The 27400-nt window shown below is 38.5% G+C and overlaps 1 protein-coding gene across 3 annotated transcripts in view; it reads left to right on the top strand.

Moving 5' to 3' along the window:
• The window catches only part of dpy19l4 (dpy-19 like 4), a 30810-nt gene extending 3410 nt beyond the window's left edge, over window positions 1-27400 (top strand). For 2 of the 3 annotated variants that reach the window (XM_062980163.1, XM_008108376.3), the window contains 18 exons: window positions 3349-3456; window positions 4222-4346; window positions 5183-5273; window positions 7543-7664; window positions 8334-8479; window positions 8973-9096; window positions 10830-10964; window positions 11278-11409; window positions 11944-12042; window positions 13780-13853; window positions 15179-15337; window positions 18007-18126; window positions 18695-18815; window positions 19153-19209; window positions 19855-19937; window positions 21282-21414; window positions 22913-23071; window positions 23163-27400. In XM_062980163.1, the coding sequence (XP_062836233.1) occupies window positions 3349-3456; window positions 4222-4346; window positions 5183-5273; window positions 7543-7664; window positions 8334-8479; window positions 8973-9096; window positions 10830-10964; window positions 11278-11409; window positions 11944-12042; window positions 13780-13853; window positions 15179-15337; window positions 18007-18126; window positions 18695-18815; window positions 19153-19209; window positions 19855-19937; window positions 21282-21414; window positions 22913-23071; window positions 23163-23327 (2153 nt within the window). In that variant the 3' untranslated portion in view covers window positions 23328-27400. Of the gene's footprint in view, window positions 1-3348; window positions 3457-3484; window positions 4347-5182; window positions 5274-7542; window positions 7665-8333; window positions 8480-8972; window positions 9097-10829; window positions 10965-11277; window positions 11410-11943; window positions 12043-13779; window positions 13854-15178; window positions 15338-18006; window positions 18127-18694; window positions 18816-19152; window positions 19210-19854; window positions 19938-21281; window positions 21415-22912; window positions 23072-23162 lie in introns of those variants that run through there. The other variant, XM_008108379.3, reaches the window with a different exon arrangement.

Below are 27400 nucleotides of genomic sequence, written 5' to 3'. Positions count from 1 at the left end.
ATTCGTTTCACATGATTCAGTTTTATTGCCCTGACACCACTTTAATTGTCATAGCTCCATTGCATGGAAAACTGAAGCTGGAAGTAGAGGGGACAGTATTTAAAATTCTCAGCCAGAGCTCTCCAGAGCTTTACCAAACTAAAGGTTTCTGCAGAAGGCAGCTATGATGTTTAAAGTGAAATCATACTGATACAATTGTTAGTGTGGAATGGCCAAGGTAGTTGCTGTTCAACAGTATTTATTTTGAAGGTCACAATTGTCAAAGTAGAGGCGCATAATGCATCCTCTTGTTTCTTCAGTTCCCATTAACACTAACTAGCCTACCTAGTAGTGAGGAATACCAGGAATTGCAGTTAGGATTAGAATAACAGATGTCCAAAACTGAGATTAATAATACTTGAAACTGATAACAAGAACAAGAACACAGCTGAACAAACAAAAAAATCCTGGTGTCTTGGGGCTTTAACCTAGAAGATCAAGACAGAAAATCCCACACTGCTATATTTTCCAGATTAAAGCAGATAATGTGGTATTTTATATAGCTGTGTGGAAGGGGCCTAGGTTTTTATGCCTGTTACTGAGATTATTTGGATCACTATTCAGGAAATTGCATTGGATAGACTGCATCAGTTCTAGTAGGAGCCCCCAGTGGCAGGACTCCTGATTTGAAGGTTGGGTTGCTGACCTGAAGGTTGCCGGTTCAAATCCAGAGAGAGCATGGATGAGCTCCCTCTGTCAACTCCAGCTCCCCATGCGGGGACATGAGAGAAGCCTCCCACAAGGATGGTAAAACATCCAAACACCAGGGCGTCCCCTGGGCAACATTCATGCAGACAGCCAATTATCTCACACCACAAGCGACTTGCAGTTTCTCAAGTCGCTCCTGACACAGAAAAAAAAAATCAGCTCTAGTTTCTTAAAGATGGTTATCATGATTTTCTATGGGAAGCAGATGAAGGGCAGTATATGGCATATGGTCTATATCTCAAAAACTAGAGCTGATAGGGAGAAACTGGAATCAGCAGGTCAAATATACCCAGAAGCAGGTCTAACATTTCAGGTACCAAAATGTGTATTGGCCAGTGTCATAATTTGAACTTCATTAGTCTTGATTCATGAATAATATTGGGAAAATATATACAAATAATGAGGAAATCAGTGTAGAAGGAAGTGAAAATTCAGATACCAAGTGGCATTATCAAAAGCCAGATGGCCTCAAGTAATTTTGTGCTTGCACAGTTAGGTAAATGGATTATATCCTTCTATCCATTTCAGAACCAACTGAAAAAAAAGTAGATTTTTCTTGAGTTCACAGCAGGAGGCTAGTACTATGTAGATATATATCTCCACATAGATCTTTGAGCAATTGCAGCCCAAGACACATAATTGCTTGGCAGTTTTGTTGTTTTCTTGGTAGTTGGTTTATAGGTTCCTTGGATTTCAAGAACTGGATAAAACTGTTTGACATGAACATAAACACTGGAGTAGCCAAACTGCATAATAAGCCCAGTCATCTGGTTCTAGCAATGGCTAGTTGCAACGTGGAAATTCACAAATGAGACCTGGCTTTTCTGGTATTCAATATCCTGACAGTATTTTTGCCTCTGGACACAGACATTCCATTTAGCTAGTGAAGCTAATGGCTAAGGGGTTTGAATGTTTCCTCACTTCATGGTTGTGGTTCTCTGGAAACACTAGTAATCCCAATTAGTTTATAGAGTAAAAGATCTTAGGTCTATTATTAGTACTCACCTTGCTCGACTTTCATTTCACTTTGTGAAAAAAGCATTTAACCCTTCCTTATTTTTAAAGCCAACAGATTAAACAGGTGTGGCATGTTTTGGTAGCAGTTCAGCAGGGCTACAAAATCAACATACATAAATGCTGCAACTCTGTACCTTGCTCCACATTTCATCAAAAGTGAAAGTTACCGCATATGTAATTTCACCGATTGCTCTACATTAGATATAAGATTTGGATATTTTAATGTTTTTTTTTTTGCCACGCTCCACAAGTTTTCTGTCATCAATAGGAAATTGAAACTATAACTGTAAAAAAGGTGATTCCCTTTATCTTGTCTATGGATCAATACTGAAGAATTAATGCCATTTGACATCACTTTAACTGCCATGGCTGAATACTGTGGAAAGGGTTGTTGTGCGTTTTCCGGGCTGTATGGCCATGTTCTAAAAGCATTCTCTCCTAATGTTTCACCCACATCTATGGCAGGCATCCTCAGAGGTTGTGAGGTATATGAGGATGCCTGCCATAGATGTGGGTGAAACGTCAGGAGAGAATGCTTCTGGAACATGGCCATACAGCCCGGAAAACACACAACAACCCTGTGATTCCATCCATGAAAGCCTTCGACAACACAATACTGTGGAATCCTGGAAGTTTAGTTTGCTGAGGCACCTGCACTCTGAGGCAGAGAAGCCTGACGGCTTTGTAAAACTACATCTCTCAGAGTTCCATAGCACTGGGCCATGGCAGTTAAAGTGGTGTCAAACTGCATTCATCCTACAGTGTAAATACCTTATGTTCTATAAAATGATCAGAATAATTTGACTCTTGTTTGAAGCAGTACCTTATTAGACTGAGAAGGAGGCAACCTTTAGAATGTAACCTCACATAATTTTCCAGTCACATCTCAAGTTAATTATGCTGAATAGGGGATATTGGGAGTTATAGTTGGAAATATAACCTTTCCAGGCTCTGATCTTATTTGTGGCAGTGGGTGGGCAAGTTTAGAAAATCTGCAAGGCAATTTTCATATACAACAATCCGCTGTACCCCATACTAGTCCTTTCTGTTGAAATGGAGGCAAACAGAAGTCTACTTTAGTTTTTTGGGGGAAATCCTTTTAAATTTTTCAAAAGCAAAATGAGGAATGCAACAGCTGCCTATATTGCTTAGAAGGAGGATCACACATCCTGATGTGCATTTACTGTTTAGAAATCTAAGTGCGGCTCCAAGGCTTAATTGTGGTGGAGTCTTTGTGGTGTTTGCCTCCTTCAAAGGCAGTCACAAGTAGCACCTACAACCAAATATTTTGCAGGCTTCCATTCTCTATATTAGGGGTCTCCAAAGTCTGCTAATTACCCCTTCTTATTCTGCTTTGGCTTGATAAGTAATAATGGAAACGGTGTATGTTTGAAATTGAGGGAACGGTAGAATTCTATTATCCTGTGCTTTGCTTTCTTTTGAGCACAGTGGGGAGTACTTCTGAGTAGAAATGAATCATGTTGTACATTTAAACTTTAATCTGTTTTTCTGTGGGAGCTGTACATGCTTATTCCAAAATAAGCCCTTTTGAGTACAAGATGTAACCTCTAAATGTGTTTTCAGGCTCTGTGCATCTAAGTCAAAGAAGAAAGCCAAACTGTCCAAATGTTGAAGAGGAAGCTCCTAAAAAAGATAATGAGGAATGCAAAAAATCAAAAAGATCTCCAAGATGTGAGTTGTGTCATATTTTTCCTCTCTTCTGATGTTTCACTTCTGTCATAATGCAATTGCGGATAGGTGTAATATTTGTGAGTATAATAAAACTACCGATAGGTGTAATATTTGTGGGTAATAAAATTTGCTTTTAGAATATTAGAGAAGGAGGGGATGAGATTTTAAACCATTTTCTTTCTCCACATTCACCTAGTCCTCTTTCAACAGCTTTTTCGTTTCAACAAAGTTCTAGGTACATAATTCTGCACATGAAGACTTTTAGAGCTTCAGAGGAAAGCAAAACAGCTCTTGGGTACATTATAAATCCAGACACTGCTGAAACAATTAGGAACTTCCCCATCTAGCAGTTATGGCTTTGCATGGCTACATTTCACTTTGAAGCAAACCCTTAACCTGTTAGGGCTTCATTGCACATATTTGGATGTAATATATATAATTGCACCTTCCAGTGTTTGTTTTGTTTTGGAGGCTGAAAGAACCTGATTTCTTTTTGTCTACTCAAACTAGCCTGAAAGTCTCAGGTAGATTAAAGGACACACTCCTTGAAGTAAGATTGAATGGCCAGTTCAAGCAGCTTTTTCTGTATGAAATGGATGTGCTCATGTTTCTCATCTTAGGCAACTGTAGGTCTTGGATTGGTCCTGTTAACCAGGTTACCAGAATTACCTTACAAAACCGGAGCACTGGGTTAGAACAACTGTTTTGACATTGAAAGACTGCTCTTTAGAAACAAAATCAACAACTTTCAACATTCATTTTCAGATATCTTAATCCCACGTTTTGCAAAGCTTTTCTTTGGCTGTCTTGCCGCAATTTTAAGTGGAATGATGTACACCATATACCTCTCAACATACCATGAACGGAAATTCTGGTTCTCTGGCAGACCGGTAAGGAAATATAATTATTTTTAAAATTAAGTTTTATTCAGAAACAAAGGGGGGAAAGACGACATAAGCAATACCAAAAATGTCATTTTTCATCATATATAAACCTACTACATCTAACACAACAAGATCCAGGAGAATCATCCTTACATAAAACATACCTAAACTAATAAACACATATTAGACACACAACTAATAGGACTAATCTATGAACGGTACACTCATTATCTGTTGCTTTTAACTCTTTGTTTCCTACTCCCTTTAAATAAAGTTATATGTCCATATTCTATTTATAATAACACTCTTCTAATTCATAAATCTAATCATTGAAGTTTGTCCCCATCTTGCTGCAGAAAAGTGATAAAGAAGTCCCAGTGTTTCTTAAAGTTAGCCAGTGATTTCTCCTTCATCAGCATTGTCTGTTTGTCCATCTCAGTTAATTCACAAATCTTCGTCAGCCATTCTTCTTTTGTTGAGAGAACTGTTTTTTTCCATCTATGTACACAGATTGTTCTCGCTGAAGTAATTATATATTGTAGTAACTTTCCATGTTTTCTTTCTAAGAAATAACTGTTCAACTAGGACATAGAATAATTTTAAACACTTGTTTTTATACTAACATAAATAAACCTGGCTATTCCTGTAATATCTATAATTGTATTACCTTGAAAGCACATAGCAATAAATAGTAAGCTGTGTTGATCCAAGTTCTTTCCATGGAAGCAAATGACTTTTCCAATTTTTAAAAAAGGAAACCTGAATATGGTATGTCAAAAAGAATTGTGATTGTTTTGTATTTTTGCTGCAGTGAACATCATTTTGTTCTGTTCTTCTTCTAGGAGCTTGAGCGGGAAATCACATTTCAGGGTGATAGTGCTATTTACTACTCATTTTACAAAGAATTAATAAAGGCACCTTCCTTTAAAAGAGGTAAGGTAATTCACCCATAGCTTGGAAAAGTTCCCTTTTTGAGCCACATATCCCAAAATCTCCCATCTAACATAGTCAACAGCTGTGGAATTTGGGGAATCAAAAGAAAAATATAAATAGAGACTGAGATGAAATCAAACAAAGTATGAGTACTTGGCGAGTTCCTAATTTGATAGACATCTCTGAATTGTAAGGAAAGTGTGCAAACTTTCAAATGCATAGAACTTTATGAGCAGATAGAATAGAAAAAGCTCCCCAAAAAAAACACAACAAAGTTTCTGACTCTTCTGACTAACCATCTGAATCATGACAATTCTCACCTGCCTGAGTTATTCCTTGCTTCTTCTTTGTGTCTATTTTAATTCTGTTTTAGGTTCAGTAGTCTGAAAACATAATACTTAGCCTAAGGAGGGGCATAGATAGGATCAGTTCCTGAATGGGAATTTCTTAATTACTAAAAGGAGAAATCTAAATATTGTGTTTTATTTAAGTCCATAGAGAAGTTGGGTACCTCTTTTAACACGGTAAGGTATAATAGTGATGAGATACCCAGTGGCTATGTTGTATTCGGATTATGATTCTGACGTAGGCATTTTATAGTAATCCATGCACAGGTGTTTAAATCTGAATTGCATCGTATAGGACCATGCAAATCAGGGACATGGCATGCTTGGAGGGTCAGGTGCTATGTCAAGCCAGAATTTTTAAGACAAGAAAAAGCTATGGTTTTAGATGTCATTGATAGCTAATAAATAAGTAAACACACATTGCAACAAGAGAAATTTCAGTAACTGATGCTATCATTGTCATGACTTGAAGACATAGAGAACATAACAGAACTTGCTAGTGAGATACAAGAAGCTGAATTTCAGAGGTGCCATAGTCAAGATAATATGGAGATTTAGACTTTATTGCAGTGAGGCGTTTTTCTACAAAATCTGCAGACACAGATTCAACATGTGACTGCAGATTTTGTAGAATAACACGTAATAGCGGGGGTGCTATTTGTTTCACCTAATTCCCAGAAAAGTTATCATACATTTATTTATTTATTTTCAACATTTATATCCTGCCCTTCTCACCCGGAGGGACTCAGGGCAGCTTACAACAAATGGCAAAAAATTCAATGCTTACACATAGTTAAAAATCATAACAGTACATAGAATCAATTAAAAACTATTAAATACAGTGTAGAAATTTAAAACATATGGTTAGATCCATTCATCCAACAAACATCATGCTGTAGCCATAAATCGGTCCATGTCATCTTTGTCATTTATTCATTAAAAGCCTGAGCACATAACCATGTTTTTAGAGCTCTTCTGAAGCCCAGTAGGGTTGGGGCTTGTCCAGTACCTCTGGGGAGGGTGTTCCACAGCCGGGAACCACCACTGAGAAGGCCCTGTCCCTCATTTCCACCAGCCTCACTTGCGAGGCAGGTGGGGCCGAGAGCAGGGCCTAACCAGATGATCTTAGGGATCTTACTGGCTCATAGGAGGAGATACATTCAGACAAGTAGATTGGGCCAGGACCGTTTAGGGCTTTATAGGTCAAAACTAGCACTTTGAATTGGGCTCAGTAGCATATTGGCAGCCAGTGGAGCTGGCTTAGCGGGGGGGGGGGGGGGGTGATACACTCCTTGTATGCTGCCCACAAGGGCCTTCCAGTCCAACCCTATTCTGCCATGCAGGGAAATAAAATCCAAGCACCCCCAACAGATAGCCATCCAGCCTCTGCTTAAAAACCTCGAGAGAAGGAGATTCCACCACACTCCAAGCATATTTCACAGTCAACAAGCTTTTACCACTGGGAAGTTCTTCCTAATGTTTAGGCGGAATCTCTTTTCCTGTAATTTGGATCAATTGCTCTGTGTTCTAGTTCCTAGAGCAGCAGAAAACATACATTGCAATAAATCAATCCTTTTTATAGACTTCACAAACATAATCATAGCTTGGAAAAGTTGCCTTTTTGAACTCCAGCTCCCAGGTTCTCCAGTGAGCTTGGCCAGTGACCATGTTAGCTGAGAGATTCTGAAAGATGTTGTCTTTTCCTCAATAATAGTAATAATCCCAACGTCTGTCATGAATATAACAAAATGGCATCTAGCAGGTTTTTTGTAGGACTTTTTGCCCTTGAAAATCTAAAGGCACTTTCTAAACCCTGAATTGTACAGTGCAGATATTGTACGGCTTCAGAAAAAGCACTTGCACTTGATCATAAGACACTGTATAAATAACTACGTTGTCCATCTCCTCTCCATTATCCGCAGGCATTTATCAGCTTACCCACGATAACAGCACTCTCTCAATGAAGACCATGAATGTTGTGCGACAGATGACTTTGTACCCAGAGTTGATTGCCAGCGTCTTGTATCAAGCATCTGGTAGTGAAGTATGTATTGTTCTCTTGCCTTTTATCGTTAAGTATTCCTGTGTATTAAGTGGAAGGAACCTCTCTCTAATGCAAAATTGGCTTATATTCATAGAATTAATTTTGTACCCAGAGGCTTCAAGAGTGCATGGCAAATCAAAATTCTGTGCAATGATAATGCTTCTTATACTCTGAACCAAATGTAAATCATCCAGGATTTTTGAATTGGTCCCCTTTGCTGCAACAGAGAGAGAAGCATCCGAAAGAAGCAAATCCTAAAATAGAAATGACTGATGGAGAACTCGAGATTTTTTAGGCTACCATTTTCACTATGATCTTAGCATTGGCCATGTGATATAGGGCTGTTTGGAGCTGCTGTTTGGTGGTGGTTGTAGTAGTGAGGTTGCCAAAAATGCAGTGAAGTTAATTGCTTGTGTTTCTTTTTAATAGCTGGGATGTATTCCCTCTTGTCAAATTCTTCTGACAGTTGGATATTTGGATGACAGAACATTGCCACTGCTGTTCCTTTTTCAAATCAAGTTCATGGCACCCGTGTTTACATTGATAAATTTCAAATAGTATTAATTGTGATTAAGCTATTAACACTCTCTATACCATCATTATAGTACTGTTTTACAAATCCTTTTATAATTTTGCTTTACATTTTTTTTACAAATCTTTTATTTTCAGGATGTTATAGAACCAGTATATTTTTACATTGGCATCGTCTTTGGACTGCAGGGGATCTATGTGGCTGCCTTGTTTGTAACCAGCTGGCTGATGAGTGGGACTTGGCTTGCTGGAATGTTGACAGTTGCCTGGTTCATTATAAACAGGTAAAGCAAGCCTTTAAAAAATAGTAATATGTGGTGTAAATTTGACCCCCAAATCATCACTCCTATAGGATTTTTAGGATAGTGAAACAGTCCACAGATTATGTGAAAAAAGACTGGCACTCAGGCATGTCACATATATTTTTGTCATTTTGCTTTGTTGGTTACATATGCATGATATAAAGATCTCTGTAGGCTGAAAAGCACCCCAGAGCCCATTGTTGGACATTTCTTTAGCAATGCAAAGGACACTACAGAGACTGAAATGTTGTTGCCAAAGGATGTGGATCTTGGTTCCAATGGACCATCTTTCTGGTCATACAAGGAATTTAGGATTAGCTACCAAGGCTAGTTATGTTCATCCTGGAAAGGTTTCTATCATTTAAAACATTGATCCTAGTATATCAAATGGTTCACATCACATAACAGAAAATGTGTGTTTTGGAAGCCGCTCAGTACATCATTCTCCTTTTTTGTCTTTCTGTATCTTTTTTAGGGCTGACACAACAAGAATAGATTACTCTATCCCTTTAAGAGAAAATTGGGCCATGCCATATTTTGCTTGCCAAGTTGCAGCTTTGACTGGTTATTTAAAGAACAACTTAAACTCATCTGCTGAGGTAAGATGAAAATACTAAAAATCACTGTAATAGGCAGTGTGATAATGGTCTAAATGTAATGGTATAAATAGGGTACGTGGAGATGTGACAAGTTAGTCCAATAAACTATGGGTAGGGAGTTAACTTGGTTGTCCTTCTTTTCCCCTTCCTTACCTGGCTTTGAGGAAGATACTGTGGTTTGTAAACATGAAACTAGGAACTAATATTGTAGTACCATTTATAAACCAGGATAAGATTAGAGTTTAATGATAGATCGTAGTGATTAAATCACATTTTCTTGGGGCGTTATGTCCTTGTCCTCTCGTATTATATGGTATCTATCCTATATCAGCTCCTTTTCAAGACTTAGCATTCTTTCCCAATCTTTTATTATTAAAGGTAGCTTCTAGTCCTTGGTCTAAACCAGTAATAGATAAAGTGCAACTCTGTAGATTTTGAAGTGCCAGCATTCCTTGGCATTAACCAAGGAATGCTGGCACTGTAACTGCAATTCAGCAACATCTGGATTTCTTTGATTTGCAAACTGCTGGCCTAAATCCAGTGGTTCATCCCACTTAGCACAGACCTATTGACTCAGCGGAGTCCTACTAAACTAGCCCCCTCCCTGCTCTCCTTTTTTTTGACTAATCAGGGGACCCTCTTATTGGGTTATGTGTTTTATTTTTTAAATGCCTTTTAAGTAATTTTATGCCACTTGGTGTGGTGATTTTAAGTCATTTAAAAACATTATTGTTAAGTTTTAAAACTGATTATCTTTGGAAGCTTCTACTCTGGGAGAAAGACAGCATGCACATTAAATAAATAGAATGTATTTAAATACTGATTTACATAAATGCACATTTATAAAGGTCCCACTCAATGAATCTGCTTTAGCAGAGACTAGCAATTAGATTTAGTCTGATATCCCTGCAATAGTGATTTTGACAGTGAAGTGGCACCTGTGTCTGTCTAATGTAGTTCCTATCTCCAAGCAAGTTGCTTAACCAGCCTTACAGTTCTAATGGGTTAAAACAGATTAAAGTATTCTCAGACCCATCTGAGAACTAACACATGGGAATCACATTGGATTGTATCCAAGGTGCCATTTATAAATCCTCCACCACCTTAATCATTGCACCACAGTGAAATCTAGTATTGTTTCCCCTTGTGAAGACTGTAAGTTTGTAAGCATTTATTGCAGCTTCATTTGGATGTATATCTACTAACAGTTGTGCAAGTGCTAGCAGAACAAGAAAAGTTTTTGTATGTTTCCTAGCATAACCATCCATTGCCTTGAATTGAAAGCTGTACTGTGGCTGCGGTTTTCTTCTTTCCTCCCATCGTCTCTCCTTGATCTGGGAGGAACATGTTTAGAAGTCCATGATGTGCTTACATTCATTGCTGATTGTTTGAATCCAGTGTTTGTGATGGTGGTCAGCTCAGTGTGTTTCTCACTTCTAATGTTCTTGTTTTAAACTAGGAATAATAACATAACAACATGACTTGCTTAGAGTAAACTTAGGAGAGGATTGCAATGCTCTTCATGCTTACCAAAACATTACTGAATAAGTACAATTTCTAAGTAGACTTCACTAAAATTGTGCTATAAAAGTTTCCTTTCTTGGTATTATTATCCCTGTTAAAACTCCGAGCCCAACAAGTTCTATGTAGCAAAAATTAATCTGGTGTAATTCAAGATTTTGATGTTTTAAGATTACCTAATTAAGGCTTTTGTTTCTCCCTTTCTTCACCAGAGATTTTGTTACCTACTGGTCAGTGCTTCAACATACACTTTTATGATGATGTGGGAGTACAGTCACTATCTTCTGTTCATCCAGGCTATTTCTCTCTTTCTGCTAGATCTCCTAGGTCTTACACAGACTGAGAAGGTATTTTGACATGTGAAATGTATTTGTTAAATTTTGTAGGTTTTGTTTTGTTTTATTTTTTTGCACATTTTCTTAAAGCTTCATTGGATGGTTTTGGGTGGGGCACAGATATTTGTATAGTATAACTCTATAGCAAAGCAGCTTTGATATGTAGAGAAATAAATTGGTATCATAAGTCTATTTCTTCAGATAATATTTTTTTTTAAAAAATAGTAAAGTTATTGAGAAAGGATACATTATGATATCCTTACAGATCTGATCTTCTATTGCTCAACATCTGAGAGTTTTAATTTTATTATTTTCCCCTCAACAGGTACATGAAGTTTATAAAATTTACCTGTTTTCTCTTTTCCTGGGATACATGTTACAGTTTGAAAACCCAGCTTTATTAGTGTCTCCACTGCTCAGCCTTGTTGTAGCTGCACTGCTGGCAAAATATCTTCAGGTAAAAACTGGTAGATCATTTGTTTGCTCTGCTTGTTTCTGTGTTTCTGCTTCTCGGGAAGGACAGAAATGATATGTGTTATCCTTGTGCATCCCTTAAAATCTATTTTTAAGCCTTTGCTATCCCTTCCTAATTGGCTAAAAATGATACTGCCAGTAACTGGAAATTGTAGTACCACTGAGAAATTAGCAGTGCTCCCTTCCATAAACGAACACTCCTGCCCTAACCATTTGTTATGTCTTGTGATTCCGGCATCTTTCTTCACCCCATAGAGCTGGCCAATTGAATTTCTTCACTATCATGACAGCTCTTGATAGATTCTAGAGCAGGCATGAGCAAACTTTAGCCCTCCAGGTGTTTTGGACTTCACCTCCCACAATTCCTAATAGCCGGTAGGCTGTTAGGAATTGTAGCATTTGAAGTCCAAAATACCTGGAGGGCTGAAGTTCACCTATGCCTGTTCTAGAGGTACCCAACTCCTGGAAGTTGCCCATCCATGCCATTAAAATTAATAGTTGTCTTTTTTCATTGCAGATGAATACAAAAAAGGGAACACTTCTATCACGAATGCTGAAAGTTGTTTACTTTTATTTGGTATTCACAATGACAGTGACTTTAAACCTCGTAGCAAAGGTAAATTTCATTTGAATCAACACAATTAATCATACACAGCTGTGTTCAATTGTTTTTCCAAAGTTAGTTGTCTGGGGGAATACACTTGCTACACACAAACAAATGCACCTTATTTCTAAATGAACCCTTGACGGTACTGCCTTCTATCTGGAAATCGACATTTTCACTGTGAAAGAACATGTGGATCCATAATAGGTCTCTACAGTCACCTACTGACCCACTGCCAGGATCCTACACCTGGAAGGCAATCATACTCGGCCACAAATGATAGCCTATGAAGTGGATAATAAAACCAATGAAGAAACAAATCTAGAAAATTACAAGCTTCCAGCATTTCAAGGACTGAGATAAAGATGTGGATGAGGCTTCAGAGGGAAGGAGGGGAGGGAAAACTAAAACAAAGAGGTAGAGACACATGTTGAAAGTTTGATTATTTAAAATTACTTTGTCATATGTCACGATAAAGAAATAATAAATTATATTAAAATGAAAGCTGGAAAATATTATCTTTCAGCCTGTGAGTACCAGGAATCCCTCAATTAACATAGCCCTTGGCTGAAGGATTCTGGGACCTGTAGTCCAAAAAGAAAGTTCTTCATAAATATTAAAGATACCTTTGAAATCAATAGAAGATTTGATAGGTATTTAGTAGTGCAAGGATAGCTAGCAGGAACCTTAGGCCTCCCAGATGTTGCTGTTCTGCAGCTCCCAGCAATCTGAGACAGAGGGCATGAAGTTAGTGATCCAATAAGATTGTAAGGGTTGTAAGTCTCCTATCCCCGTTATGCAGGGTGTTGTACTCCAGGGCAGGAAACAACTCTGTACTTCACCACCACACTCCAGTCCAAGTTAAAACAGCAAAACAATTTATTGAAGATTATATAAAAAGCAGTTCAGCACTGTTTTTTACTACCTAGCTGACTACCTAGCTCATTAGTCTGTCCACCTGGAATTTCATCCTCTGAGCTCATCTCAGCCTCTGACCTTGCTTCCCCAGCGAAAGGCTTCTCAACAACATCTGGGCCCCTTGGAGTGTGGCCTTCATTAACTACTAGAGACAGAAACGGCTCAGTTTCAGGACTTAAAACCTTCTGCTGGCTCACAGGCCCAGAAATCCCATGATTCCCTTCCTCAGTGACATCAAGTGCAGGCACAATCAAGTGCTGAATTGGGGATCCCTAAATTGTTGCTTTTTTGGATAATAGCTATTCTCTTGCAGAATATGTGCACCACTTAGAGAATTTAGTGTTGGGGGCTACATCTCCCAGAATCTTCAACTAGCATGGCCACTGAAAGAAAATTAAGAAAAAATGTTGTCCCTAAAAGTTATTTTTCCAGGCTCTGAAAATGAGTTGTAATTATCTGCATACATTAGATTATGCAGATTTGATGTTTTACAACTCCACTTCCCAAGTTACCTGATTTTTTTTTCATGTCAGGAGCGACTTGAGAAACTGCAAGTCGCTTCTGGAGTGAGAGACTTGGCCGTCTGCAAGGACGTTGCCCAGGGGATGCCCGGATGTTTTGATGTTTTTACCATCCTTGGGGGAGGCTTCCCTCATGTCCCCGCATGGAGCTGGAGCTGATAGAGGGAGCTCATCCGTGCTCTCCCCGGGTTGGATTTGAACCTGGCAGCCTTCAGGTCAGCAACCCAACCTTCAAGTCACAAGTCTTTAACCCACTATGCCATCAGGGGCTCCAAGTTACCTGATAATTTCCTTTGCATTTGTTTTTCAGACCTTTATTTCTCATAAGGAACATGAACATTTAATGAAAGTTCTTGAAGTCAAATTTGGTTTAAACACAACTAAGTAAGTCTGAAATAATGTTTTTTTCAAATTGCAATTTGTTGTATCACTGAAGAATCTTATGGGTTGACATCTGCCTAATTCATACTATTTGTATGAGTGGGAGCATTTTATCGTGGCTTGAGCTGTGTCTTAGTAAGTGGTGGCTCATAGTGTAAAGTTGCTTATGAGTAGGAGTCTATGGGCTTTGATTCTGCAAAAACATGGAAAAGCTGTAGAATGGATTAAATGCTACAAAGCTGTTTCTTAAGAAAATGACATTTGGGGGGGGGGACACCCTTTCTAGTTGTTTTATTTGTGCCAATATACTTATGTAAAAGTTTGTGAGAACTTTTAGAAGCCAGAAGACTTGCTGACTCATGAAGGTGATACTTGAGTGCATTGCAAAGGTCTTGAACCCTCTTCATGAACCAGCAGGAGCAAAAATAAAGTTATGACAAGTTCCAAGCACATAATATGTTGTGTAAATTTGCTTAAATTGTATTACTTGATACAATTTGGTATTGTATTGTTTGCTCAACCTACATTTTCTGGTGACAATTTGTTAAAATGTTACAGAGTGTTTTAAAAACAGAAGGCTTATAAAACAGGACTGGGGAGAGATGGAATTTGATTAAAGACGGAGGAAGAACAATGTCAGTGTTGGGGAACTTGTTAGATCTTCAGATGTGGCTAGGCTCAAATTCCCATCTATCCAAACCAAGCTGGCAGATGGTGAGAGTTGTAGATACATGTGGAGATACATTACAGAGTCCTCATTCTTGCTCAAAGAGATGCATAAGGACAATGTACTGAGGAGTTAAAAGTGAGGAAAGGGAGGAATTGGGCAAAGCAGGGAGAGCCTGAAAGGAAATGGAATGCAGGAGTACACAATCAAAGGATTCTCAACAGATGGCCATCTAGCCTCTGCTTAGAAACCTTCAGAGAAGGTCGAAGGCTTGCTTAAATGAAAAAAAAAACCCTGCTGGCAGAAAAAGTAAGGAGGGAGTTAATCAGACCATGCAGCCTAGGAACCACCACTGAGAAGGTGTTCTCACATATTTTCACAGATATGCCTGAGATGATGGTGGCATTGAGATGCCCTTCCCTTGGATAAGCATTGAGAAATATCCTCTCTGGTTGATAATTCTAAATACTTCTTCCCAAAGCATAATTCCAAGGATTCTATAGGATTCTACCATGATAGTTAACATAGCATAATTGCACTGTAATTGTGTAGTGTGAAAGGCCGTGTGTGTGTGTGTGTGTGTGTGTGTGTATGGGCAGAGGGTTATTTTGACCATCTGAGTTCATGGCTGCTCTGTTTGCTTTCTTTTGGGTGTTCATAGGAATTTCACAGTAAATTGGTTCCTGTGCCAAGAGTCTTTTCAGACACCATCCCAAGACCTTTTCCTGCGGCTCACTCAGTCTTCCCTTCTGCCTTTCTACATTTTAGTATTAATTATTTGCCTGGTCTCCGTTGGTCAGGCCATCTTTAAGAGAATGGGGTAAGTTCTGAGACATTATTATCCCACTGATCTGGGTAGGGAATGTTCATCCAGATGATTTTTGGTCTACAACCCCCATAAGCCTTGCCCAACATGAGACAATGGTGAAGAATATTAAGAGTTGGGGTTGAAAAACAAGCCACAAACTCAGTGGCTGTATCCCATATCAGTTCTATAGTTTGGGGGGAAAAAACATGAATGAGTTCCTATGTACACTGAACATATCTTATTTGCTGTGCAAAAAAACAAAACAATGAAAGAACACTATTTCAATTAAAGTGTGGACCTGCTTTCGGTTGATGAGATAGTCAAATTAATTAGCATTGCTATTGTTGTGTGCCTAAAGTTTAGGGAGGGGGCTGGGGAAATGATCTTGGGGAGCCACATTTGGCTTGCGAGTCTTAGTTTGTGGACCCCAGTCTAGTTTAATAGCCTTTTGAGGTTGTTTTTTTCCCCTTAGTTGATATGGCAGCTGTCAATGAACTTTTGAGGGGACCATTGCCCGCATTTGGTGCAAATTATGTTATAGCATGTATTCATTTGTATTTTATAGAGTAATAAAATAAGAAATTATAAATAACTAATTTCTTGAAATTAATTATTGTTTCTCAAAACCAATATAAACTCAAGTTACATTATCCATTACAACTTATTGACAAAAAATTTCATTAACATTAAAAAGTTTAACGCGACAGTTCCAGGGGGTGGCCTTATTAAATAAGGGAGGAGGAATGTTGCTCTGCCTTGTGCTTGGTGTTGAAGGAATGACAAAAATTCATAGCAAAAAGGTGTGCTTTGTACAATATTTAAGGACTGAGATTTTTTAAAGGAATTTTTTCTTATTTTACGTAGTAGGAAAGTTTACATTACTTTTAACAGTTGCAGTGATGTTAGTAACTAAATGCTTGTCACAGTGATGATCTCTTGAAACTGTAACATTAACTAATCAGTTTTACAAAACAAAATTGGAAACATAACTTCCTTTTTTGTTGTAACATTAATGTTCAGTTCATATTAGCAACTGTATTACACTAAAAAGAGCATAATTCTTGAGTTTTAAGATTTGCTGTAGGACTATATGATTCTTCTGTTTCTGTGTGGTTCTGTTGCTTGCCCCAAAATTCCTAAATGTGATAAATATGATGTATTTTCTCTGCCTCATTTAATCTTCAGTTGCTTTTCTGCTATACAGTAGCATTCTGGGGAAAATGTTGCTTTAGATCAGAGACGGGGAATGCTCTAGGCCAGTGATGGGCAACCTTTTGAGCTTGGTGTGTCAAAATTCTCTAGAAAACCAAACATAACTCAGGTGATGTGTCATTTCACGATTTCTAATGGCAGAAAATTGCACCCATAGCACAGGCCTTCCCCTCTCCCAGCTTCCCCCTCACTTATCTTAGTAATTATGGTCAATTAGAATTCCACGACACCTCAGAAAAGTAGATTGGATTATGGTTGCTGCGGTTATGTGGTTGCTGGTAATGGCGATCACAAGGCCCCCAGAGATGCGTCCCCCGCACCATTCCCCTGCTCTACTGGCCGGAAGTGAGGTCAAAGATCCCCTGAAGGTCTAACAGGGCCAGGCTATGGCGCAGCTGGTAAGTAGCCATCTGCAATAAATCACTACTGACCAAGAGGCCATGAGTCCGAAGCCTGGGTCGGATTGAGCTCCCGACCATTAATAGTCTAGCTTGCTGTTGACCTATGCAGCTCAAAAGACAGTTGCATCTGCTGAGTAGAAAAATTTAGGTACCGCTTTATGCGGAGAGGCTAATTTGACTAATCTATGATACCATAAAAACTTCCAGCAGCATGTGGAAAGGAATAAGGAAGTACTCCATCAAGGACTCAGTGTCACAAGTGGACGGTGAAGCGGCAGTTCCCCCTGTGGCTGGAATTGAACATACCCTTGTGAAGCCGGAAGCTGGAAAATGTTAAATTGCCTCTGTGTTTGTCTATATATGTTGAATGTTTGCCATATACATGTGTATTGTGATCCGCCCTGAGTCCCCTTTGGGGTGAGAGAGAAGGGCAGAATATAAATACTGTAAATAAATAACCAGAAGTCCCAGAACTAGACGCTCTGTGCCGGAGTTCTATGGTTTTGGCCTACAGACCTCAGACACAGAGTGTCAACACTACAGCAAATGTTTTATCCTCTGCTACTGCACCTGGCCGTGCAGGAGCTGAGGATGTAATATCTTTCTCGGTATTCAGCCCCATACTTCTCTATATGCAGCCGCATATAGAATGTCACATATAAAAATGTCTGCCCGTGTCAGTGCTGACATGCTTGTCATAGGTTCACCATCACGGCTCTAGGCAGTAGTTCCCATCAGCATCTGAAGGGCTGCATGTTCCTTAGCTCTCATTTAGATTTAAGGAGAGCATCATAAAAGGCACAGTTCCTTTCCCTTGTGGCATTCTGTTTAATTTGTCAGAATTTTTGTTTGTTTTTTGGACCACAGCTCTCAGAATCTCTCAGTCAGCATGGCCTTTGAGTGCCTTACTGGCCTGGGAAGGTGTGTGAGGCCAAAGAAGTTAAACTTCTTGTGTAGGGGGACAAGGGATAGATGGATGAAATCTATTCTAGCACTTGTATCTCTGTCCGGCAGATTCTGTGAACTGGATAAGTAACTCCTGCATGCTTTTTCTTTTGAATGTCACAGTGGCCAACCTGTCAGCGAAACAACTACGCTCAAAGTTGGCAGGATCGGAGAAAGGCCAGAAGTAGTGTACCACGTCCTGCACAGCATTTCGCTGGGGTTGCTTGCAGTGACAATGGAAGGGTGAGTTTTTAAGATGAACATACAGGATTATTTTCCCTGGGAGTGGTGGGGTATTGCTCTGTAGTTGCTAAAAGCTGCTAATAGAATATGATGTAAAAGTTTCTGTTCTTTCTGGAAGCATATTGCTGTCCTTTTGGGACAGGATTTCCAGATAAATGCCCTTTGCCCACAGTCTACACTCAGCATTAAATCTGGTCACTAGATATTGCTATGTAGCAGTAATTTTCAAAAGAAATGCTGCTGACTGATTCATACTGTGTTACTTATAGTGCTATCAATGATTTTATACAGAAACTAGTGGTTAGAAAGTTGGAATGGGCCTCAAGTTTGAGGAATGTATCATAGTTCCTGTGTTGCCTCATAAATTTGAGACAGGAAATACTCTGCTGGAGGGCAGAAGAAATTGGTGGTTTTCCTTCCCTTTGTTGTTAGATTTATTTTGGGTTCTAGGTACTTACAGAATTCAAAATTCAAACTGAGAGGTAGCTGTAGGATTGGGTTGCTTTTGAAATCCTCTCTATATAAGCATCTACAATGTCTGATTTGAATTTGTTGGGTGGTTTTCTAGAATGAAATACGTATGGACTCCCTACGTTTGCATGATTGCAGCATTTGGAGTCTGTTCTCCAGAGCTCTGGACGACCCTTTTCAAGTGGCTCCGACTAAAGATTGTACACCCCGTCTTGCTGGTGAGTTTCCTTCCCAGCTCCTTTTGTAGCCAATCAATGATGCACCCACTAATCAAACAGACAGACAAACAGGAAATGGAGAATAGATCAGACCAAGTGCTGAATCCTATTCTTCATCCCAAACAGAGTAGAACCATTGAAGAACTAAGTTAACCAAAGTGTTAACCAATTCAACATATAATCATGCCACCTGGAGTGATTTTAGGAACAGTAACTCTGAAAGTAACTTTTCTTAGTTTTTCCAACTCTGTGCTTTAATGATATGAAGGTATCCAAGTGTATAGCTGCAAGGACCAAAGTGGAACTCATATTCTTCTGTTTATTGTGTATATTCCAGGCTCTCGTCCTGAGTATGGCAGTCCCAACAATCATTGGCTTCAGCTTGTGGAAAGAGGTAAGAATCTAAAATTATTAGCAATTGTGTTATTGCTCAACTAGAGTATTGGAAAGGGATTCTTATTATAAGAGCAGGTAGGACATTTTAGTAGCAGTTTACCATTTGTTGAATTCCAGGGTCAGAGAAGCAGATGGTGAAAACAGAAGAACGGCCTGCCTCAGGGGAGCATGCTTGCTCCATCAATGTTTGACATTTACGCAAATGATCAGCCACTGCCAGAAGGGACAGATAGTTTCATCTATGCTAGTGGTTCCCAACTTGTGAGTCATGGCCCATGGGTGGGCCACGAGACCTAAAATGTATTGAAAACATTGACTATAAAAATGCGTTGGATAATCCAGAACGTTGGATAAGCAAATGTTGGATAAGTGGGACTCTACTGTAATAGCAATAAAACTATTTGGCCACTAGAAGGCACTGTGTACCTAAACACATATCTAGTCTCTTCATTCAATTAGCCTGGTTCTGCTATAAGAATCAGACTGTTACATGACAAGTTAGTCTGATGGTACAGCAAAAAGAGCAATTTATGGTATAGTTTGAGGTGAAGCTAGAAAGAGTATCTTTAGTGTCCTTTCCTGTGTTATTTAAAGTTCTGTAATTTGTCTTCCCACAGTTCATAGCCTTGGTGCTTCCTTTTAGTTTTTTCCTAGGATAATGGGGGAACTTACAGAACTGCAAGAATTTTATGATCCTGACACTGTAGGACTCATGACCTGGATCAAGTAAGTAATCTAATTCTTTACATTCTTTATGACTCCCCTTTGTTGCTGAATAGTTTCTTTTTAAAATTAAATGTGATAAAGTAGACATTACTATGATTCTATGATTCTATACTCAGTTTGAATCGCCCATCAAGAGGGGAAAGGGGATAGATGTTCCAAAGGCCATCTAGTCCAGATTATTGCTATTAAAATAATATCCACTGCTAAAACATTTCTTGAGAGATAGCCCTCAGTTTAAAAACTTGTGTTTCAAAACTTCCAAGAGGGATGGGTTTGGGTGTTCACCTCCTCATGTGTTGATCAGACCTGGTAAGTAATACATGCAGACGCCCACACTTAGTTCATAAGGATAAGAAGGATGTTTAGGGGAAGGAACATTGGCCCAACTCCTCTACCATAAGCTTTGAGATTTCATTGAAGAAATTCCATAGCCTGAATGCTTTCTCTATGTTCACACCATGATGAGATACTGTTGTAGTCTGGTAATCGTCAGATAATTTTTCTGATCGTTCCCAGGCAACCGGGGAAACTGAAAGTACCAGTTCCCTTGAGAAATGGCCTTGGGAAGACGAGGAGGGTTTAAGGGAGTGTAAATTAGACTTAAGAATGCAGGTTGTAAAAAGCAGGCAAACTAGCTCTTCCCAGCAGATCCAAGATAAGACCTTGGAGTCCAGGTGCGTTAGGCATGATCTCATGGGAGCCTGGACGGGCTTAAATTAAGTGGTTTGATTTCAAGCATCTTAGAGGAGACAATATTGCTTCTGTCCTTGTTTCCAAGTTTCTGGTTCCTATATTGTCAAGATTCTTGATTTATGTTCCTGTCTATGCTTATGTACCTTTGGAGAGTTTACCAGGGAGAGATTCCTGTGTTCATGTTTATGAAAATACCTTGGATTAATTCTGTGTTTTTGAATCCCTTGGTTCTGGGATTTACCCTGGCATTATTGGATTATTGCTACTGAAGTCTGTCTTATTTTCTGTATTGCTTTTTATGTCCTGACTGTCTCTTTTGGATTTGTCCCTTTCCCCCTTTTTATATACTTTCTTCAATAAACATTTTATTACTGGATCACTGGACTCTGATGTGGTGCTGGGTGAAAGCGTGTCTCAATGCTAGGGTGCAACAGATACAAAGAAAGATCATGTCTATTGATGTGATAGGGGATGATGGCCTTTTTGTGTGTCCGGTTTCTTAAAGCCTGACTAAGTTACTGTTTTGGATTGCAACCATCAAATCAGCATGGCAGTGTTTTTAATGGTTGTAGGATTCTGGCAGCTGGTAATCCCTAAGAGTGAGAAAGAGGATATTGTTATTTGGCCTCTTGTTTCATTTTGTTTTTGTAGGAGGCAAGCTCCTATTGCTGCTGTGTTTGCTGGCAGTCCCCAATTAATGGGTGCGATCAAACTATGTACTGGCTGGATGGTGACAAATCTGCCCCTGTATAATGACGAGGATCTGCAAAAGAGGAATGAACATGTAAGCTTCTCAATCTCATTGTGTTTCTAAAACTTGGAGTACTCTTTTGTATTTATTTTGTATATACAGTAGAGTCTCACTTATCCGAGCCTCACTTATCCAAGCTTCTGGATTATCCAAGCCATTTTTGTAGTCAATGTTTTCAATATATCATGATATTTTGGTGCTAAATTCGTAAATACAGTAATTACAAAATAACCTTACTGCGTATTGAACTACTTTTTCTTTCAAATTTGTTGTATAACATGATGTTTTGGTGCTTAATTTGAAAAATCATAACCTAATTTGATGTTTAATAGGCTTTTCCTTAATCCCTCCTTATTATCCAAGATATTTGCTTATCCAAGCTTCTGCCGGCCCATTTAGCTTGGATAAGTGAGACTCTACTGTATTTCTTTTTGGAGAGTTAGTGCTGTTAAATAGGGAATTGAAGCTAAAGTATGTCCAGATACTTTAGCACAGGATTCAGACATACATATAATACTTTCAGGTAGTCTAAAAAATGCCAGCCTTGTCTATATTCCATTAAAACTAGCAGAAATGTCATTTAAGACAACATTTATTTATTTATTTACTATACTTTTGCCCCGCCCTTCTCACTCCGGAGGGGACTCAGGGCGGCTTACAACATGGCAATAATTCAATGCCGTTTAAAAGAATTACAAAGAATTACAGAAAAGTCATTTAAAATACACATTGATTTACAATAAAACACAGTTAAAACCATCAGCATCACGTGATCCAAAAGCAATAATCTATCATGTGATCCAAAAGAACCATCTATCAATGGTTCTTCCAAGTGTGCTGTGACATGGAGCAGCATTTTTTGTATTTCTTTTAAAACAGAGATAGGGAACCTTTGACTCTCTCAGGGTACTTTGAACTTCATCTCCCAGAAGCCCTAGCCAATAATGCTGTAAATAAGAATCAGAAATACTGTGACTCAGGTCTTTTTGACCGTGATCTTTCTACTATGTATCTTTAAACATGAGGATCTTTTACATATACCGTAACTGTAATATGGTAGTTCTCCTATAAATAATGTTTCTGAAGTTCACATTTTCTTTTCTACTGTTTGCTCAAAAAATACAATATGCATATGTTTAGCTCCACTTGTTGATCCTAATCAGAGTATGGGATGAATCAGAATTTAGTAAATCAACATTTCTGTGAAGTTTCCATTGATTTGGTTAATTGCGGCTAATGATTGGCTTTGGGACCGGTTTGGTAATTGTGTGGCTCTCCAGGTATTGTTGAACTGCATTTCTTGTTGGTCCTAACCAATATAGCCATGATAAGGAATGCTGTGAGTTGTAGTTTAGTAATATCTAGAGGGCTATTGTGATCCTCGTCTAGATTTATATCACTCTAGGAGTCAAGTATATGCAAAGTCTTATTTAAAATCGTCACATTAACCCCACAGTAATATTCTGCAATTGATAGTAGTGTATTAATGGTGTTGTTTTACCTTTGGATTGTGTATCTTTACATCTGGCAGATTTTTCAAATCTATTCCAAAAGATCCGCTGATGATATCTATAAGATACTCACGTCCTACCAAGCCACCTATCTGGTTATAGAGGACTCCATTTGCAATGAGGTGGGGCCTGTGAGAGGATGCCGAGTTAAAGACCTATTGGACATTGCCAATGGCCATGTAAGTAAACGAATCACAAATTCTGAGAGTTGGAAGTTGGGTTATCATCTTGCTCCCAAATTAAAAGTGTTATTTTTCCTATTTCTTCCAGGTGTATTATGAAGAAAGTGATGGCTATGGATACTCAAAATACGGACGTTTTTGCCAGGAAATCAAAATGAACTATTCTCCCTATGTGAACTACTTCACTCGAGTGTACTGGAACAGGTCCTATTACGTATACAAAATTAACACTGTAATATCTTTTCAGTCCTGAGAAGGCGTGCAGATGACATCATCTTTAAAGACTGCGATAATTTGCAGCATTCAGAAAAGCAGTGAGGCTATTTACAAACTTTTCTTTTTTTATTTCATAAATATATATATTGCCCGGAAGCTGATACATATTATTGAATACATGCAAAATAGCCCTTAGCATATCCAACTGGAAAACTACAGACCAACGGCAGCACAGCAAGAGATACAAGATACACTCCAGGAAGATGACAATGAAGCTATGAGTGTCTTCCAATTTTCCAAAAACCTCTTCACAGCATTTGTGGTTTTAACCAATTTTGTTTTGAAATGTTCATTGATTCCCCACCCCCAATGTCAGTTTTATAGCAATTATTAGCTTTAGCCAGATTAATTTACTGTAGTAAATAGAAGAAAGATAATGTGTGAATTTGTTGGTAATTAACCCCCAAGCTATGCACATTTATTCTGGTAGGAGGGTATAGGCTGTCATTTCTTCTCCTTCCATGTTTGTGGACTAAATAGAAATTGAAAAGGTGATGGAGATTTCTTGGGATTGGGAAGCTATTGAAAAGGAACCGGGTTTAAGGATGTTTTAACTTGGGAAAATAATATTTTAGATCAGGGGATTCTGGGAGATCCAGTCAAGTTGATCATGCTATCTGAGAGTTCCTGCGAATTATAGTCCTAAAAAGTAAACTTCAATCTCGGTTTGTCCTTTTCCTGAGGCTAATTCTTCATAACCAAGAATGCTGGCTCTGTTCTGTCTTTGGATTCAAGACCCTGCCAGAGCTATTATTAATTTTAACGGCACACAGTTATATTCTATATTTGGCCAATCGATCAATAATGACATTGATCATGCTCTAAAAAGTCAGCACAAATAATAGAGTATGCGTCTTTGGTTTATGTTTTGAGAAATCAATATTCCAAACAACTATCAAAATGCATATAGGTGATTTTTTTTAAATGTGCTAAGCAGACACTTTCATGTCTTTATAGAGGTCTCCTAGCTGGAATAAATATTTTGATCCATAGACAAGAAAAGCTCAGAATCTTAAATTCAAGGATGCTCTGCGTAATGATTTTGCAGAGCTCAGCTATTTCACCGGACTCTGTGCCTGCTTTAACATAAAGAAGAATCTCATAGTTTTTCATAGGCAGACCTTGGGAAATGTCCATGACTTCCATAATCTCCCAGTTAACATAGCTGTTGGTTGTGACATACTAAATTGTGACTCAAACAGGTCATGATTTAGTGAAAGCATACTTTTCCCTTCACTCTCCCTTTTACATATTCATTTTTTAAAAACTGAAAAGGAATAGGTTTCAATTACATCTTAACCCAGACTTCTGTCTAAGGATTTAGTTTTAAAAAATCTAGCCATTATGAGCCAATTACTGTTAAACCAAGAAGGTTTCGGTGTTACCTTATGTCAGTGGTTTTCAGCCTGAAGGTCCCCAGATGTTTTGGCCTTCAACTCCCAGGAATCCTAACAGCTGGTAAATGGCTGGGATTTCTGGGAGTTGTGGACCAAAACATCTGGGGACCCACAGGTTGAGATCCACTGCCTTATATGAACTGTGGCTTCTTTGGACCTATTTAACTGTATCTCTACATTAATGTAGAACTTTTTGTTTCCTGCCTTGTTTATTTGCATGTAAAAAGGGACAAATAAGTTACAAGCATACTGCTCATGAGCATAATTTATTAAGCCAGGATTCCTGGCAGTTGTACAGCAGCTACTGACCTTTTTCCAAATGTGGCCATTCTCCACAGTTTGCATTTAGATGTGCTGTAACTAAGAAGTCACAGATTGAAGACCAAGCTGACAGGCAACAGTTTGTAATGTCTTTATGAGAGGGTCATTTTTTCTGAAATATATTTGTATGTTACTTTTTATGGTTGTTATTTACACCTTCAGTTATTGTTTTTTGGTAATCTGTTTGATTTATTGTTCATTTCTCTGCATTTTGATCCATGGTCTTGTTTTATTTAGGTGTATCTGTGAAAACATTCCCTGAGTGCCTGCTGGGAGGGGTTTTTATCTAAAATTACAATTGACATTCACCTGTTGACTTTAATATTTGTGTTTCAGATGCATGTGAATTACCATGTAGAGTGAGAAAACACACTAAGCAAGTGTTTGTACCATACTCTTGATGTTGAGGGTGTTTATTTATGTGTTAATTTTTATTTCTGCTATATGTGAATCAAAATACCTGGCTGCAAAATTCTGAAAAACGAACCAAGTATTACAAAGGTCTGATTAGAGGCTAAATGTAGAGGTGGTCATGCTTAGACTGAACCCATTGGCACCAATGGGATGTAAATTAATCATGGCTAACATCCATTCTGTATGAGCAAAATGTGAAGTAATTACCTTTCCAGATTATAACTTTTGCAGAATCCCCCCAGTCCTCATGAGTCATGCTGGGATATTCTGAGAATTGTAATCTGGAGAAGCAACACTTCCGTGACACTCAATATGACTGATTTTCTTTCGTTGAAGTTAAAATTCTGCCGTGTCTCCCATAGGAAAGTTTCTAGAATTTTAATCACAATGGGATCGTGATTTGGGTATGAAAAAGATATATACACAAAGTACTGTTGAATGACTCAATGTAAAACCAACTTTTATAATTAATGTGTTTTTAGGCAGCTTTTTGGAAGTGTGAGGCCTTGTTTTAATCCTACAGATATCCGTGCTCTCTACAAATGAATATATGTCTCTGATGGGAATATTTCTGTAGCTGCAAAGGTCAACAAATGCACTGTGGCAAGATAAGTTAGTTTGGTGTACTATTTTGTGTTGCTAGAAATGGTGCTGGCTTGTCTTTTTCTTCTTTTAAGAATAGGGCTATACTACTTCTAAATTTGTTACTGGTAGTGCTTTGTCCAAATAGTGATGTCTGTATGGACCCATCCTGCAGTGATGGGATGAAGCTCATGTCAGACAGGCCACTGTCTGGTATGCTGAACCAATAGAATGGATATTGGCAAGCATTTATTGCTATGTGGCTTCTAATGTTCATATATTCATTTTTTCCCCACTACTTAGCTGACTGAATTCCCATTACCTCTTCTACCCTAGTAGTTCCACTCAAATTATGGTCAGAGTTCAACTGTTGAAATGGGCTCCCTTTAGGTCAGTGGTGTCCAACCTGTGGCCCTCCAGGCATCTGGGACTCCACTTTCCACAAGCCTGGCCATCTTGTCCAGTGGTCAGAAGTTCTGGTTGCTGAAGTCCAAAACACCTGGAGGACCAAAGGTTGGACATCACTGCTTTAAGTATTAATTCAATGCTGAGTATTAAGCATGGGGTGAACCCTCAAACACTGGCACCCCTCTTACTAGCATAATCATGTCCAAAGAGAGCTATTGTTTTCTGCATCCAAATGATTCATTCAGATGATGTAAAGAGAGCCATAAATGTCCATGTGTTAACAAGTGTAGTGAAATATTCCACATTGAAGATAAACTTGACCTCTTGTCAATATCTTAATTTGAGCTATAGTTCACAGATATCACCCTGATCTAAGTAGTGATGTAGCTTGTAGTGATTACACTTATAGAAAAGCCTGAAAGTTTTTGTATTTTAAGTGCAAGAAAACTGTCAATTGTTTAATCAAAACAAAACTGAAAATCAAATTTGAAGTAGGTAGGTAAGATCAAAATATATTTTAAAAATCACAGTTTTGGATTATAGCTCCCTGCACCCCTCAGTCCCCATGGGCTGTGGTGGGGAGTTCTGGGAGAAATAGTTCAAATTATTTTTCCCACCCTGTGGGGGAGGTAAAGGGTCAACACTTTTCACAAATCATTGAGAGTTGGACTTACAGATCTCATGCTGGTTATGGAGTTACGTAGTTTTTATTTGTATTTATATTTTGTATACAATGCAGTCTTTGGAGGCAATGAGATTTGGAAACTTTGCCCAAAGTAGCTGTTTGTCATGCATACCTGCTGTGGTTCTAATGAAAGAAGAAATGATTGTAGTTCTTAAATAAGGAAAAGAGTCCAACTTGTTGCTGCAATGTTCATCCAGTTGGAAAAATGTGCCTTGTAAACTTTTATTAAAGAAGCAAATGCAA

The sequence above is a fragment of the Anolis carolinensis genome, chromosome 4 (assembly GCF_035594765.1).
Source record: "Anolis carolinensis isolate JA03-04 chromosome 4, rAnoCar3.1.pri, whole genome shotgun sequence".
Lineage (NCBI taxonomy): Eukaryota > Metazoa > Chordata > Lepidosauria > Squamata > Dactyloidae > Anolis > Anolis carolinensis.
Note: the sequence above shows the minus strand (reverse complement) of the source record. Positions and strands in the feature narration are given on the sequence as shown.